The sequence below is a fragment of the Podarcis filfolensis genome (assembly GCF_964270895.1).
Source record: "Podarcis filfolensis genome assembly, chromosome: 2".
Taxonomy (NCBI): Eukaryota; Metazoa; Chordata; class Lepidosauria; order Squamata; family Lacertidae; genus Podarcis; species Podarcis filfolensis.
In genome coordinates this window covers 111,015,268-111,029,666 of record NC_139605.1, presented here as the reverse complement: position 1 = coordinate 111,029,666, position 14,399 = coordinate 111,015,268, and the positions used below count along the sequence as shown (strand labels likewise).

Genomic DNA, 14,399 nt, shown 5'->3' with positions numbered 1-14,399 from the left:
ATGAGTTTAATAATAAAAAGTAAAGCGTTCTGAAAACTGAAGTATGGTACCAATATGTTTATTGTCAACACCAAATTAAACATGTACAGTGGTACCTCAGGTTACATACGCTTCAGGTTACACATGCTTCAGGTTACACACTCCGCTAACCCAGAAATAGTACCTCGGGTTAAGAACTTTGCTTCAGGATGAGAACAGAAATTGTGCTCCGGCGGTGTGGCAGCAGCAGGAGGCCCCATTAACTAAAGTGGTGCTTCAGGTTAAGAACAGTTTCAGGTTAAGTACGGACCTCCGGAACGAATTAAGTACTTAACCTGAGGTATTAACCATTTCTGCTAAAAATGTGATATTAACAATGTGTCACTTATGTGAATTGCATATTATGCTTGTCAAAGTAAGAAATAAAAAGTGTTGCTGACCCCCCAGTGGCAACTATACATTCTGTTTTGGCGCCCACAACCCAGGTCCCAGAAGCCATTTGGCTCCTAGCTTGTCTATCCCAGTTTCTAACACTGTCTGCAGGATCATGGTTCTATTCAAATCATGAGTGCACTTGCCTGTCAGCCACCAGTTAACAAAATACAGAATACAAAACTAATATAATAAATGTGACATGATCCTGTCAGACTTTAGAGTGAGCCAAGGAGCCTGCCATATTTGTAACCTCTCTCACAAAGTTAATAATAATAATTTATTATTTGTACCACACCCATCTGACTGGACTGCCCCAGCCACTAACTGAAGAGTTATAGTCTGTGTTGAGTTGCACCAGGAGAGGCTAGATATACATTGCTGTATGCACTCAGTCAGAAATGCTCTGGTAAACACTGCTGAATTCTGAGGATAAGCAATCCGAGAATAAGGAATGAGTTTCTTTCACAAGCTATTGTTTGCCTAGGAAAGAAACATCTAGTCAAAGTGCAAATGGAGAGCTGGAAAAGTACTCAAGTCTCTGGAGAACTTATAAATCCATGAGAACTCTGGTAAATACACATTTCAAAGGGGTGATGGTGAAAAAGCAGACACTCCAGCTATCATCAGAATAAGACATTTCTGAAGTTCAGGAAAACCACACAATATAGTGACGTGCCCACGTTAGTATCCACCTGACAGCATCGCACAGACAAGTCTGATATCTCTACATGGAAGGACTGCGTATATTACAAGAAGTCCACCAAAAGGAGAATTGTTTGTACCACAAGGTGTCATCTTAACTGCATTATGATATTTCTTTGCTAGCTCTCTGCCTCTTCTGTGGCTCCACTTTCCTTTGTCCAACTTGGGGCTGCAGTCTTTGGCTAGGGATTAATTTTCATGAATCATCTGAAAGCCATTGTGCAAGCCAACTGTATTATGTTAGTAAGGTACTACAGTTGCCATCTGATTATTTTTATTAATAAGACTTATCTTTGTTTTTTCCATTGTGTGGTTTCCAGCTCTTGTGCATGTTCTCTCTCTTTTAGTATACCAGCAGGAGCTGACATTGCTGAATTCAAGGATAAAGTATGCCAAAAAACAAACAAACAAACAAACAAACAAACAAACAAACCCCAAACCAACCTCAAAAACCCTATCCTATTTTGCTCTCCCCATTTTTTCCCCTTTTCCTTGACTGAGGAAGCCTAAAATTTAAGTTGCAAGAGAAGGCATAAAGCAGACTCAGGTCCTAGATGCCCTGCCCTGCTGGGGAAGGGCCTTCTCTCTTCAAAGCATGGGGAAGCTTCCTCGCCCCCAACAACCAGTACAGTGGTACCTTGAGTTAAGAACTTAATTTGTTCTGGAGGTCCGTTCTTAACCTGAAACTGTTCTTAACCTGAGATAACTTATGGGGCCTCCTGCTGCCGCCGCGTGATTTCTATTCTCATCATGAAGCAAAGTTCTTAACCCGAGGTACTATTTTTGGGTTAGTGGAGTCTATAACCTGAAGCGTCTGTAAGCCGAGGTACCACTGTATATCAGACTTTCTTCCCACTGTTCTCAGTAGAACCAAGTACTCAGGACAGAATGTTGCCTTTTGATTGATGCAGGAGTCCAAGATCCCATTCCCCACCCTGTACATGAAACTCCTCCACAGGCAAGTTCCTTTCTCAATGTGATATACCTCTCAAAAACGAAAACAAATACTATGCATACCGAAAACCACCACACTCAAGAATTGGGAGGGAAGGTGGCAGATAAAAGACTCCAATTTCTCGGAGTCACCCAAGTGGTTAAATGCTCAATGTGTTTATAGTGCAGGATATGATTTATTTATAGTGCTGGATATTACTATTTGATTTATGGATTGATTACTGTGGAAGTGTGTTGAGCTTCTGAAGTTTGACACCAGTGAATCTTTGCTTAATTTCAGTTGAAGTTCTCCCTTCTAGGTGTTTGCATTATTTGGGTAACACCTGCAGGATAGGTACAAAAGGAGTAAGCTGTCTCTAGGGAAAACTAAGAAACCAGTGTTAGTCACCATGTCTTGGTAAACCAATTTAAGAACAAATGACCATTACAGCTTCCAGAGCAGGAAATTATGCCTAGGGAAATCTAGAGTACTCTTAAAAGCAAGACTGCAGCCATTTTTATTTATTTTTTTGTTCTACAAATGAAAGAAAACAAGAAAGCCTCAAGCAAGATTGCATTGTATTAAAAATAAATAAATAGACCTATTCTTTCCTAAATATCTAAAGCATCTGGTGCTTTAGAAATGAGGGTCATGAAAGCTCTGACTCAGAAGAAGGGAAGTCCGTAAACAGAAAGCAAAGGAAGAGCCTTAGGTCCTAAATAATCTCTGCCTTCATAAGAGACCAATATTTTTTTCAGAAAACTGAAATCTTTCTTATTCCAATTTTGAATGCCTTCACTACCTCTTTTCAAGTACTGTACTGTGGAATATTTATTGCAGTTGTGAGGAAATTTTGCAAAGTCATGGACAAAACCTGCTCACCTTGAACTTCAGAAACTGCAGTCGCTTTCCAGATGTAATATATGAAACGGGTTTATTTTACTTTTTAAAGCATCCTAAGAAAAGAATGAGCAAGAGGGTAGAGAAGCAAAGATAATGAGCCCCATGTGCTTTCACAGGCTGTCTTCTAGAGCTTCAGCAAACATTCCACTGGAAGCATATGGAGTTGCTGGGTCAGAGGATTTACTAATAAACTACTCGTGTAGAATCATAGAATTATGGAGTTGGAAGGGACCAAGAGGGTCATCTAGTTCAACCCTATGCAATGCAGGAATCATTTGCCCAACATGGGGCTTAAATCCACAACCCAGAGATTAAGATTATCATGCTCTACCGACTGAGCTATCCCAGTTAGGTTGAACACACTAGGGTTTGATAAGGTTACTACTGACAAGTGGTTATGCTTTACTACTGCCAGCACAGGAGCCTTTTTCCTTGGGACATGTTTTTACACCGAGGAAACAGAAACCCTGCACTCAACTGTGTTATTACATAATAATGACAATACTAAACCTAACCATTTCAGGATTATTAATGGACAAGCAAGACATAAATATTATAAATTAAATAACCTGTTTTATTTTAATGGTCTAGTTCAGATTTCCCCTACCTAGTTCCCTCCAGATGTTTTGGACTACAACTCCCATAATCTCTTGGCCATCTGCCATGTTGGCTGGAGTTGATCAGAATTTGTACTCCATAGGGTACTTGTTGAGGAAGGCCGGTCTAATTTGATCAAAATGTTTGCTATACCTTTAGAGAGAGCATCGCTTGCCGTTGACTGGTATGCTAAAGCAATAAAAGGAAGAACACTTAAAAGAACAGAATGGGAATACAGTAGAAACATCAAGATAGAACTAGAACTCTGGACAAAAAACTGGGTCCCCCCCATAGACCCTGGAAACTGTCCTTTTCCTGTGTCTTGTTTTAGGCTGAGCTTTCTAAAGTTTTGAAAACGGTCCCTATGAAGCAAGGAGAACGAGGGAGTTTTTGCATACATGTTCTTTAAAACCAAGAAAACAAATTACATATAGATTCCACGACCAATGGACATATCACAGCTGAACAGCCTGAAGTGTATTATGTGCTTTTGCTGTGATATAAAAGCAATTTCCCACCTATAACTGAGAAGGAAAGGTTGCCCAGCCACAAGTTTGGCTCCTCAAAAGCATTGGAGGCACAGGTCAAATCTGTGTCCAGGGCAGCTGTTTACCAGCTCCATCTGGTACATAGGCTGAGACCCTATCTGCTTGCGGACTGTCTCGCCAGAGTGGTGCATGCTCTGGTTATCTCCCGCTTGGACTACTGCAATGCGCTCTACGTGGGGCTACCTTTGAAGGTGACTCGGAAACTACAACTAATCCAGAATGCGTCAGCTAGACTGGTGACTGGGAGCGGCCGCCGAGACCATATAACACCGGTCTTGAAAGACCTACATTGGCTCCCAGTACGTTTCCGAGCACAATTCAAAGTGTTGGTGCTGACCTTTAAAGCCCTAAACGGCCTCGGTCCAGTATACCTGAAGGAGCGTCTCCACCCCCATCGTTCTGCCCGGACGCTGAGGTCCAGCGCCGAGGGCCTTCTGGCGGTTCCCTCATTGCGAGAAGCAAAGCTACAGGGAACCAGGCAGAGGGCCTTCTCGGTAGTGGCGCCCGCCCTGTGGAACGCCCTTCCAGGAGATGTCAAAGCGATAAACAACTACCTGACATTCAGAAGACATCTTAAGGCAGCCCTGTTCAGGGAAGTTTTTAACGTGTGATATTTTACTGTATTTTTGGTTTTTATGGAAGCTGCCCAGAGTGGCTGGGGAGGCCCAGCCAGATGGGCGGGGTATAAATAATAAATTATTATTATTATTATTATTATTATTATTATTATTATTATTATTTTAGCAGTGGTATGTTAAGTGGAGTGGGCATGCACATACATCTGCATGCACAGACAGAAGACAGCTGCTAAGGCAAAAGGGTCTTCGGAAAGTCTATGTTCTTTGTTCTGGAAGGGAAGGAATTCTCACAGCTTAGATGCATCCCTACTAGGAAGGTAATGGAAAAGTTCAGAAGCTAAACTGTCACACCCCACCATTGCAACGGGAATACAGACAGCAGATCAGAAGACCTCACTCAAGATAATGCTGTTTTTCTGCAGAGGGCAGTTTATATCTGCCAGCAGGAGTCTGAGCCAATTAAGGGATTCCTATATAAATCTGTTCAGGCACAGACTAGAGAACAAGCTGTGACCCAGAGAGAGCCGCATCCAACCTCTGCAACAACATTTTCTGTGCTTTCTTCTCTCAGCTAGGGAAGACAGCTATGCTGCTGGCCTGGATTTAGCCTGTTCTCTTGTGTGGATACTGAAGCTACATATAAAGAATATCCTAATAATGTTCCCGCATTATTTGGAGGCACTGTCAGATGGCTCAGTGAATGCAACCTACTTTAAACAGACCTTGATGTTTAGCTTGACTGCATGCACCCAACAATAAGGGCAATTAAGGTGGCAAGGCCAGCCAAGCACCTCCATGTCATTTTAACCTGGTTATCAGGATCTGGGTGATGCAATCCAGCCAACGGCCAGCTTGCCAGCAAAACTCAGTAGGACGATAACTCACCATGGAAGAAACGTGAATCATGCCATCTGACTTGGGAGGTCCAAACCGTGCAAAGGTTTCTCAAAGCAGCACTTGCCTATAGTACTAGAAAATGTTTTTTTTCCTCTTACAGGTGTGCCAAATTAAACTGAGATACACATTCTCCTTCCGCCATCACTCAAGTCCATTTGACAAAAGCAGGAATGCTGGCCCCTTCAGGGGACCCAAATTATAACATAAGGGACTTGGGACGAAACTGACTATGGAATAGGAGTTATGAGAGGGACCTGCTGCATGTAGGAGACCCACTGCCAATCAGCAGGGAGAGTTTCCTACAAGATATAAAACCCCAACAAGCACCTGTTTGTTTTGGCATCATCTTGTGCTTTTTACACACCTTAACTTGTTTAAAGTTAATACAACATGGATGCGAATTCATTTACTTACTTATTTATTTACAGTACTAACTATATTTATATACTGTCTTTCTGCCCAAACACTCAAATATATGCAATGGATTTTCATGCACATACTTTCTGAAAGAGATCCTATCAATTACTGATATGGGGTTGTTTGCTTTTATTATTTTTACCCTGTTTTTCTGTGTTTGGACACACAAAGTAGCTTACAGAATTAAACAGACAAAAACCACCACTAAAACTAATGTGGAAAGCTCTGGAGATCAGGGCTCTATTAGTTCCAGTGACAACAATGCAGGCTTCTTCCTCTTTGAGGGCTCCTTCTTAGGCCCAGTGTGGATATATCCTTAGTCTCCAACTAAGGTTATGTCTGTCATGGTTATCTGTCCTGATGCCCCTGCAGCTAGATTGCAAAAGCAAAGTTGAAGACTTGGAACTGGTTTCATTTTGAGGCTTACTGTCCCTACTGCAGAGTTTGAGCTATCAAAGAGACCACTCTGAAACACTGCTCCTTGTACAGTGGTACCTTGGGTTAAGTACTTAATTCGTTCCGGAGGTCCGTTCTTAATCTGAAACTGTTCTTAACCTGAAGCACCACTTTAGCTAATGGGGCCTCCTTCTGCTGCTGGAGCACAATTTCTGTTCTTATCCTGAAGCAAAGTTCTTAACCTGAAGCACTATTTCTAGGTTAGCGGAGTCTGTAACCTGAAGCGTATGTAACCTGAAGCATATGTAACCCGAGGTACCACTGTAGTGATTCCCAAACTTATTTGATCACTCACTGTCCATTATCTAGCCTCAAGAACTTTATGCTGCACATTAACCTGTTTGTCCTTCTGAATATCCACATATAGAGCTCCAAGGAACACCCAAAAAGAGAAAATGCTGCATAACACTTAGGAACAAAGAAAGGGGGTTCTTTCAAACAGTCAAGGCTGCCAAGAGTTGCAGATCCACATTATACTTATTCAGGCATTTGTAATAGGGTCTAACTAAAATGAAAGTGCACGCACAAACACCCTAGCTCTTGCATCCTCCAGGTCTATCATTTTCCATGTGTTCCAATACATCTGCCTGCAGCAGGGAAGGCTCCTGTACTCATGGAAGCTTCCCTTTGTTCTGGAACCCTGCTTTTCCAGTTTTCCAAAATGCATGGGAACTCAACAAGTGCAAGTGGTTTCCCAAGTGCAGGCTGCTGCCCTAGAACACACAAAGGACAACAGGATTTGGAATGCAGAGCTAGTTAGTGTGTTCATGTACACTTTCCCTTCCTAGCATACCGTATTTTTCGCCCCATAGGGCGCACCGCCCCATAGGACGCACCTAGGGTTTTTTTTTGGGGGGGGGAGAATAAAGGGGAAAAAAATATTTCCCCCCCAGGCATGGGGCTGGCGCGGGGGAAGCCCGAGCTTCCCCCGACCCCAGCCCCCAGAACAGCCTGCTATCCGCAAGCCTAGGGAGCCCAGCGCGAAGTCGCGCTGGTCTCCCCAGGCTTGCGGAGAGGTGCGCGAAGCCCGGGCGTGCTCTTCAGCGCGTCCCAGGCTTCAGAATGCAGGCAGCTCTGCGCGAAGCCGACGCACACACATTTCCCCTTCATTTTTGGAGGGGAAGAAGTGCGTCCTATAGGGCGAAAAATACGGTATTTTGGTTAGTCATATACAAACACCTGAACAGACTACTCTCAACTCAAAACCCCATTCTTTAAGAGAAGAGCAGTGGACTGAGTTGCTGATGGGCAGAGTATTTGGTAAAGAGTTTACAGGAACAGTAGCAGAGCTGAGATTATAACCAGCACACCATCTCTTTCCGAAAGAAGAAAGGTGCACTTCTATATGGCTGATTGAGGCTGGGTGGATCTCTGAATCTTATATACAGTACTTCTAATTGCACAAGAACAGCTCTTGGCTGTGCCCAAGCACACCCAAAGTTTCTCCTACACTCTTAAAATACAAATCAGGACAAGATAAGGAAACCACTCTTAGGTAAACCTTATGCAAACAAGAGCTTACTTCCTCCATTAATGCAAGCTTACACCCCGCTAAAGCTCTTGCTTTCTTCACCTGTAAACCAGAAGAATCCTTGGGGGAAAACAGGTTCTGCCATCCCCATTACAGAATCCCAGCTCAGAGTACCTATTAAAACCTGAATGTGACATTTTATTGGCAAGTACAGTCTAACATGTGTAAGCAAGAGACACATGCTCTTTAAAAACCACACAGTGGGTGGAATTCGTTCAATGTACCACTAAGTGGGGTATGTGTTTGAGGAATTAGGTCCACTCATGCAATGGGACTCCCCCCCCAATGCACTTCTAAAGCTGTTCTGGGGTTCCCCCAACAAGTTAGTTGTATCCCACCCAATGTTTTTGAGGCCATGGAATACGTATCATTAGGACTAACACTATCAGCATATATGCTGTGACTTGATGTTGAATTAAGTATATCCAGCCAAAGAGCACACTCAAGAACTTGGCACTTCCTTTACACAACTCGGATAAAGCAATACAAGAGTAGAAAATACAAAAGACCAGGCTCCCCTCTTTGAAGCTATGTCACATACTTGCAACAGGCATCGCAGATGGAGAACTAAGATAAGGCAGCCCTTCTCCTGCTACTGGCAATTATTGTTTGAAGCAGAAGCAGAAAAAGAACAGCAATTAAAAAGGAACAGGGGAACACAGCTGGGAGAAGAAACAGTGGATTGGGAGCATAAAGATGAAGAGCTTATATTGCCAATGCAGGCAAGTGCCCACCTCAATCCCACCGCACATTTTGTGCATACCTGCTTTCCCAAAGGTATGAATAGGACCAGAGACTTATACTGTAAAGGAAAGTTACCAAGGGAAGGGTGACACCTTTCTACAATGTACTGTGCAGCCACCCCAACACACTTTTTTCCACCACTAAAAAAGCACCTGTTTGAATTTTCAGGGAACAGTGATTGGAGCCAAGCTTTTATTACCTTTACCAGCAGAAGGCACAAATTTTGTTTTATTGCAGTGTTTTTTTAGATGAGCATTTTATTATGTTAGGTTATTTGTATGTTTGCTCTGGGCTCCTTTGGGAGGAAATGAATGTAACAATAAATAAATAAATAAATCGTTAATTGCTCCTTTCTACAATGTACTGTGCAGTTGCCCCCCAACACATTTTTTTCCACCACTAAAAAAACCACACCTGTTTGAACTTTCAGGGAACAGTGATTGGAGCCAAGCATTTATTACCTTTACCAGCAGAAGGCACAAATTTTGTTTTATTGCGGTGTTTTTTTAGATGAGCATTTTATTATGTTAGGTTATCTGTATACTTGCTCTGGGTTCCTTTGGGAGGAAATGAATGTAACAAATAATAAATACATAAAACATTAATTGCACATACTGTATATGGTTGAAGCTGCAACCAGACACATCCCTGGAGACCCTTGCATATCCAGGGTGGTTCTCAACCACACCAGATTTGAGCGGATCCAAATACTACATCCCAATAATTACACAGTAAGCAAGACAAATACATGTAGGACCCACAATTTGCCTCCCCCTCCCCCTTGCTCAAGCATCTACAATCTTAGCCCAGTATTGTAAGTATCACAGAGAAAGCTGAAATCTCCAGACACCCACATAATACAATTAAGAGTGCTGGAAATGCAATTACTCCCTGAAGAGAAAGAACAGGCACCACCACAAGAAGCAAAATTTAAAAGAGAAATAAAAAGCTAAAAATCAAAAAAGGAAAAGGGGGAAGGTATTTGGGAGAGGATTAGGAGCAGAGAGATGAAGAGCTTACTCGGGTCACTACAAGTCTGGCTCATCTGGCTTTTGTTTCAGACCCAAGTTAAGTATGTCCTAATTTTAACTTCACTATCTACTTGTCCTGCTGCATATCTGTACTACACAGAAACAGAACAGATTTCCTCAGTCATCAAAATTTAGTCAAAGTACAGCAACAGAGCAGGCAAAAGTCAGGAATGGGGAAAAGGTAAATAAGCCCAAAATAAATGCTCTGGGATTAGCCATTTGCAATCGATTGGTTAGGGAATTTAGTGAGTCTGGAGTTCAAATAAAATTGTCAAGTGGCCCTTTATCATAGGGGAAAAGCCACAGCCAGACTTTTCAGCAAGACAACAGCAAACAGCATATTGAACTTTCAGTAGAAGGCAGAAAATTAGACTGTAGCAAAGGAGAACACAGATCACGAAGAAATATGGGCACTTGGAAAATAGCCCAATAGAAAGAGACTGCTTTCAAGAAATGTCACTTGTTACAGGATGTGTGTGCATGGTGCGTTTGATGCCTCTAATACATCCCACAACTTTATCACTGCAATCTTGCAGCAAAAGAAAATGCTTACTAGGAAGCTGCACTACTTTCCAAATACATTAGACTAGAGGCCTACTTTGCCCTTCCAACATTCCACCATGCTGGGGTGTGAGCCAGGCAGCAAACATTAATTTATAGATTCATGCATTGTTTCCCTTCCATGAAACAATTGCTAGTATTTCTTCCACTTTACGAAATACATGCAACCAGCAGCATGACGCTGATTACTCATGTTAAGGGATACTCCATCCCAACTTCACCCTTTTGACAGCTGACCCTTTTGCCCTCTAAGCATCCTAGGAGAAGCTTAAAGGTGATCAAGTTGTTTAATAAGGGCTGGGGATCACACAAGAGGTGGGAAAGGAGGCACAGTTTCCTAGCTTAGCTACATTTCCACCAACATGCACCAGTTTAGCTGCTTCAATCCACCTGCTATAAAAAGGAACCAGAATATGCCTGCTGCACCTTTCCCCTAGATACCAAACTTAAGACTGGGGGAGGGAGCATACAACCGCCCCTGTCAGAGGGAATGAGCAGTTTCCCATCCAGAGGTCACGTGAACAGGAAAAAGCCAAGTCTGCAATTGCCAAGGCCTGATATTCCCAAAACATATGATCATGGAAATCTCAAAATGAAGTCAACCCTCTTAATGGGAAGAGAGGAGAAAGGGATATATTACACAGCAACAGTTTCTTCTTTTACCTCTTACCCACCAACCAACCACCGCAGTTCACCATTTCGTTGTCTTTCTATCTTTCTCCACCCCCCACCCCCCCCCCGGGGGGGACATAATAAAGATCCCTCTCCCTTTAAGATTTCATACGGGAGGGGAAGCAGCAACCTAACGGGGTAATAAAGTAGAGAACATCTTTCAACAAGGCTAGACCTAACGCAACGTCCTCTGAAAAGAGAAACGTGGAAGTGGAGCGGTGGATAAGGCGGTCCCACCCCAAGGACACAGATGTACCCAGCACAGGCCCCACTCCCCACTGGCTTGGCTACAATCGCGTTACGAGACCCCGCGCCCTACGAATTCCCATATCTTGGAGCTGGAAGGGGGTCCCCCCCTAGGGGCATCTAGCCCAACCCCCTGCAATGCAGGAATTTATTTTTATTTTTGCCCAGCGTAGGGCTCGAACCCACGACCCTGAGATTTAAGAGCCCGACGGATCCGAAGCGGGAACATCCAAGTTGCACAGAACCAGGGCAAGACGAACTCCCCCCGCCCCCTGCAACGGCAGATCCCAAGGGATCCGGAAGATCCCAGCTGCTGCTCCTTAGCAAGAGTTGGGACGCAACCCCCCCCCCAAACACGCGCTACACAGCCTCCCACCCCTCGCGAGGCCTCCGGGCAAGTCTCGTGGAGGGCGCGGCCCCTTTAAGGGCGGCCTGTCACAGGCCCCGGGAAGGGCGAAATGGCCGGCGGGGGGGGGGAGCGAGGCGAGAAAGGGAATTTCACCTCACCTTGGCACCCAAGAGGCGCGCGGCCGCCCTGCTGCTGGCAGTCAACAAGGTCATGGCGAGCGAGGAGCGGCGAGAACCTGACGCGGCGGCGGCGAAGGGGCGAAAACCAGCGGCCGCCTCGAGGAGAAGAGGGAAGTCCGGGGGTGGGCGGGGGGGAGAGAAGGGAAGCAGGCCAGACCAAGGTTGAAGAGCGGCAGCAGACGCCTGAGGAAAGGAGCGGCAGCGGCTGCGCCCGGCAGGGTCCTCACAACGCGGCGGCGGCGTCAGCAGCGAAGGGGCGGGGGCCTCGCCCCGGCGGAGGACCCCCAGGCTATTAACATAAACGTCGCCGAGGCGCCATTGGGCGGCGCGGTGGGAGGGGCGGGGCTTGTCCGCGCGCGGGCGGGCAAGGGCGTGGTGCTGCCTGGGAGTGAGGCGCCCGAGTCAGGCGCCTGATTTGCGTGGCGACGGCGTCTGAAGTAGTCTCGTCTGCACACACACATATATAAATTAATGCGGGTTCAGCTGAGGGGTTGGGAGTATTTGGTGTTGCTAGTCTTGTGGGCTTTTCGTAGGCGGCTTGGCTGGGCTAGATAGGCATTTGTCTGATCCTGGAAGGCTCTTCTTTTAGGCTAACTTTATTCCTAACTTCCTCCTGCCGGCTGCAGTTCGAAAGCACGTCAAAGTGCAAGTAGATAAATAGGAACCGCTCTGGCGGGAAGGTAAACGGCGTTTCTGTGCGCTGCTCTGGTTTGCCAGAAGCGGCTTAGTCATGCTGGGCACATGACCCGGAAGCTGTACGCCGGCTCCCTCGGCCAGTAAAGCGAGATAAGCGCCGCAACCCGAGTCGGCCATGACTGGACCTAATGGTCAGGGATCCCTTTACCTTTATTCCTAACTTCTCCCCTCCCCCCGCCGCATCGCTTAAAGTTAAAGGGACCCCTGACCATTAGGTCCAGTCGTGACTGACTCTGGGGTTGCAGCGCTCATCTCGCTTTATTGGCCGAGGGAGCCGGCATACAGCTTCCGGGTCATGTGGCCAACATGACTAAGCCGCTTCTGGCGAACCAGAGCAGTGCACGGAAACGCCGTTTACCTTCCCGCCGGAGCGGTTCCTATTTATCTACTTGCACTTTGACATGCTTTCGAACTGCTAGGTTGGCAGGAGCAGGGACCGAGCAATGAGAACGCACCCCGTCGCGGGGATTTGAACCGCTGACCTTCTGATCGGCAAGTCCTAGGCTCTGTGGTTTAACCCACAGCACTACCTGCGTCCCCACTTACCTCCATGTAAAACCTGAGAGCAAAATCCCGTGGAACTCATTGGGACTTGATTCAGAGCAGAAATGAGCTGTAAGGCTCGCCCTGCGTCAGGCAACCAATCAATTTTGTATACTGCCTTTCATCCGAAGATCCCAAGGCGGTCTAGGGATTCATATGGAAACTCTGAGGGGAGCAGCAGGACAAGGCCAATGTGCCAGAGGAAAGCAGGGTGGTTTTATTTCTCCACCCAAGCTTTTCTCTGGTTCCTTGTGGACCCATAAAATCGAGACAAAATGAGAGGCAAGTAGGATTAGAATGAGAATGTTTTGCTGGTTGTTGTTGTTTTTAAAAAGACCTGCTCCTCCAACATCATCCTGACAGCAGACATTAAACAGGGGAAGGTTGCCTGTTGCATCGAGTCCCTTGAGTAAAAATACACACGATTTCTGCCAAAAGCACAACACACCTGTGAATAACTGTAAACAAATTCGCAAATTTTAGGTTTCCAGTCATTGTTGTATATTCTTGTCCCTGTAGTATTCTACAGGATAGGAAAGTCATTACGGATGGCAGGATTTATTTGGATGACATACCGTATTTTTTGCCCTATAGGACGCACTTTTCCCCCTCCAAAAATGAAGGGGAAATGTGTGTGCGTCCTATGGGGCGAATGCAGGCTTTCGCTGAAGCCTGGAGAGCGAGAGGGGTTGGTGCGCATTGCGCCTGGGGGGGGGGGAAATATATTTTTTTTCTTTATCCCCCCCTCCCACGGCTAGCGGAGAGCTTGCCGGCACCCAGAAGCTTGGGGCGCGCTGAGCTCAGCATGCCCCAAGCTTCGGGCTTCGCGCAGCTGTACGCTAGCCGTGGGAGAGTTGCGCGACTTGGCGCAGCTCTCCCACGGCTTGCGGCTAGCAGCCTGTTCTGGGGGCTGGGGTCGGGGGAAGCTCGGGCTTCCCCCGCCCCAGCCCCGCACCTGGGGGGGAAATAATTTTTTTTCTCTTTATTTCCCCCCAAAAAACTAGGTGCATCCTATGGGCCGGTGCATCCTATGGGGTGAAAAATACGGTAGAAGTCATAGTTGGGAATGTGGGGAAAGAAATTGGGTTGATGTCTTTTTTAATGCATTTTCCAGAATTTAATATACACAACTTCTTTGTTATCTCCTATCTCGAGACTTCCCTGCCCGTGCCACCATGGCTTCCTATTTGTTCCTTATTTTGCTGCATATCCTTTTACATCAACCATTTTCAATCTATACAATAACCGAATAGTTGTTGCTGCTGCTCATGTATCTAACCCTACTAGAAGATTTATTTGACTATACCACTCAGTGATGCTCTCCCTGCAACACACACACACACACACACACACTTCCCCACAGAAACGTATATGTTTCCTAGTCAGGCTGAGCCCTCTTAA

The 14,399-nt window shown here is 45.5% G+C and overlaps 1 protein-coding gene across 1 annotated transcript in view; it reads right to left on the bottom strand.

Moving 5' to 3' along the window:
- CS (citrate synthase) overlaps positions 1–12,119 on the bottom strand; it is a 33,747-nt gene extending 21,628 nt beyond the window's left edge. The window contains exon 1 of the mRNA XM_083599317.1: positions 11,739–12,119. Coding sequence (XP_083455443.1) covers positions 11,739–11,792 — 54 coding nt within the window. The 5' untranslated portion in view covers positions 11,793–12,119. The remainder of the gene's footprint in view (positions 1–11,738) is intronic.
- Positions 12,120–14,399: the final 2,280 nt, after the last annotated feature.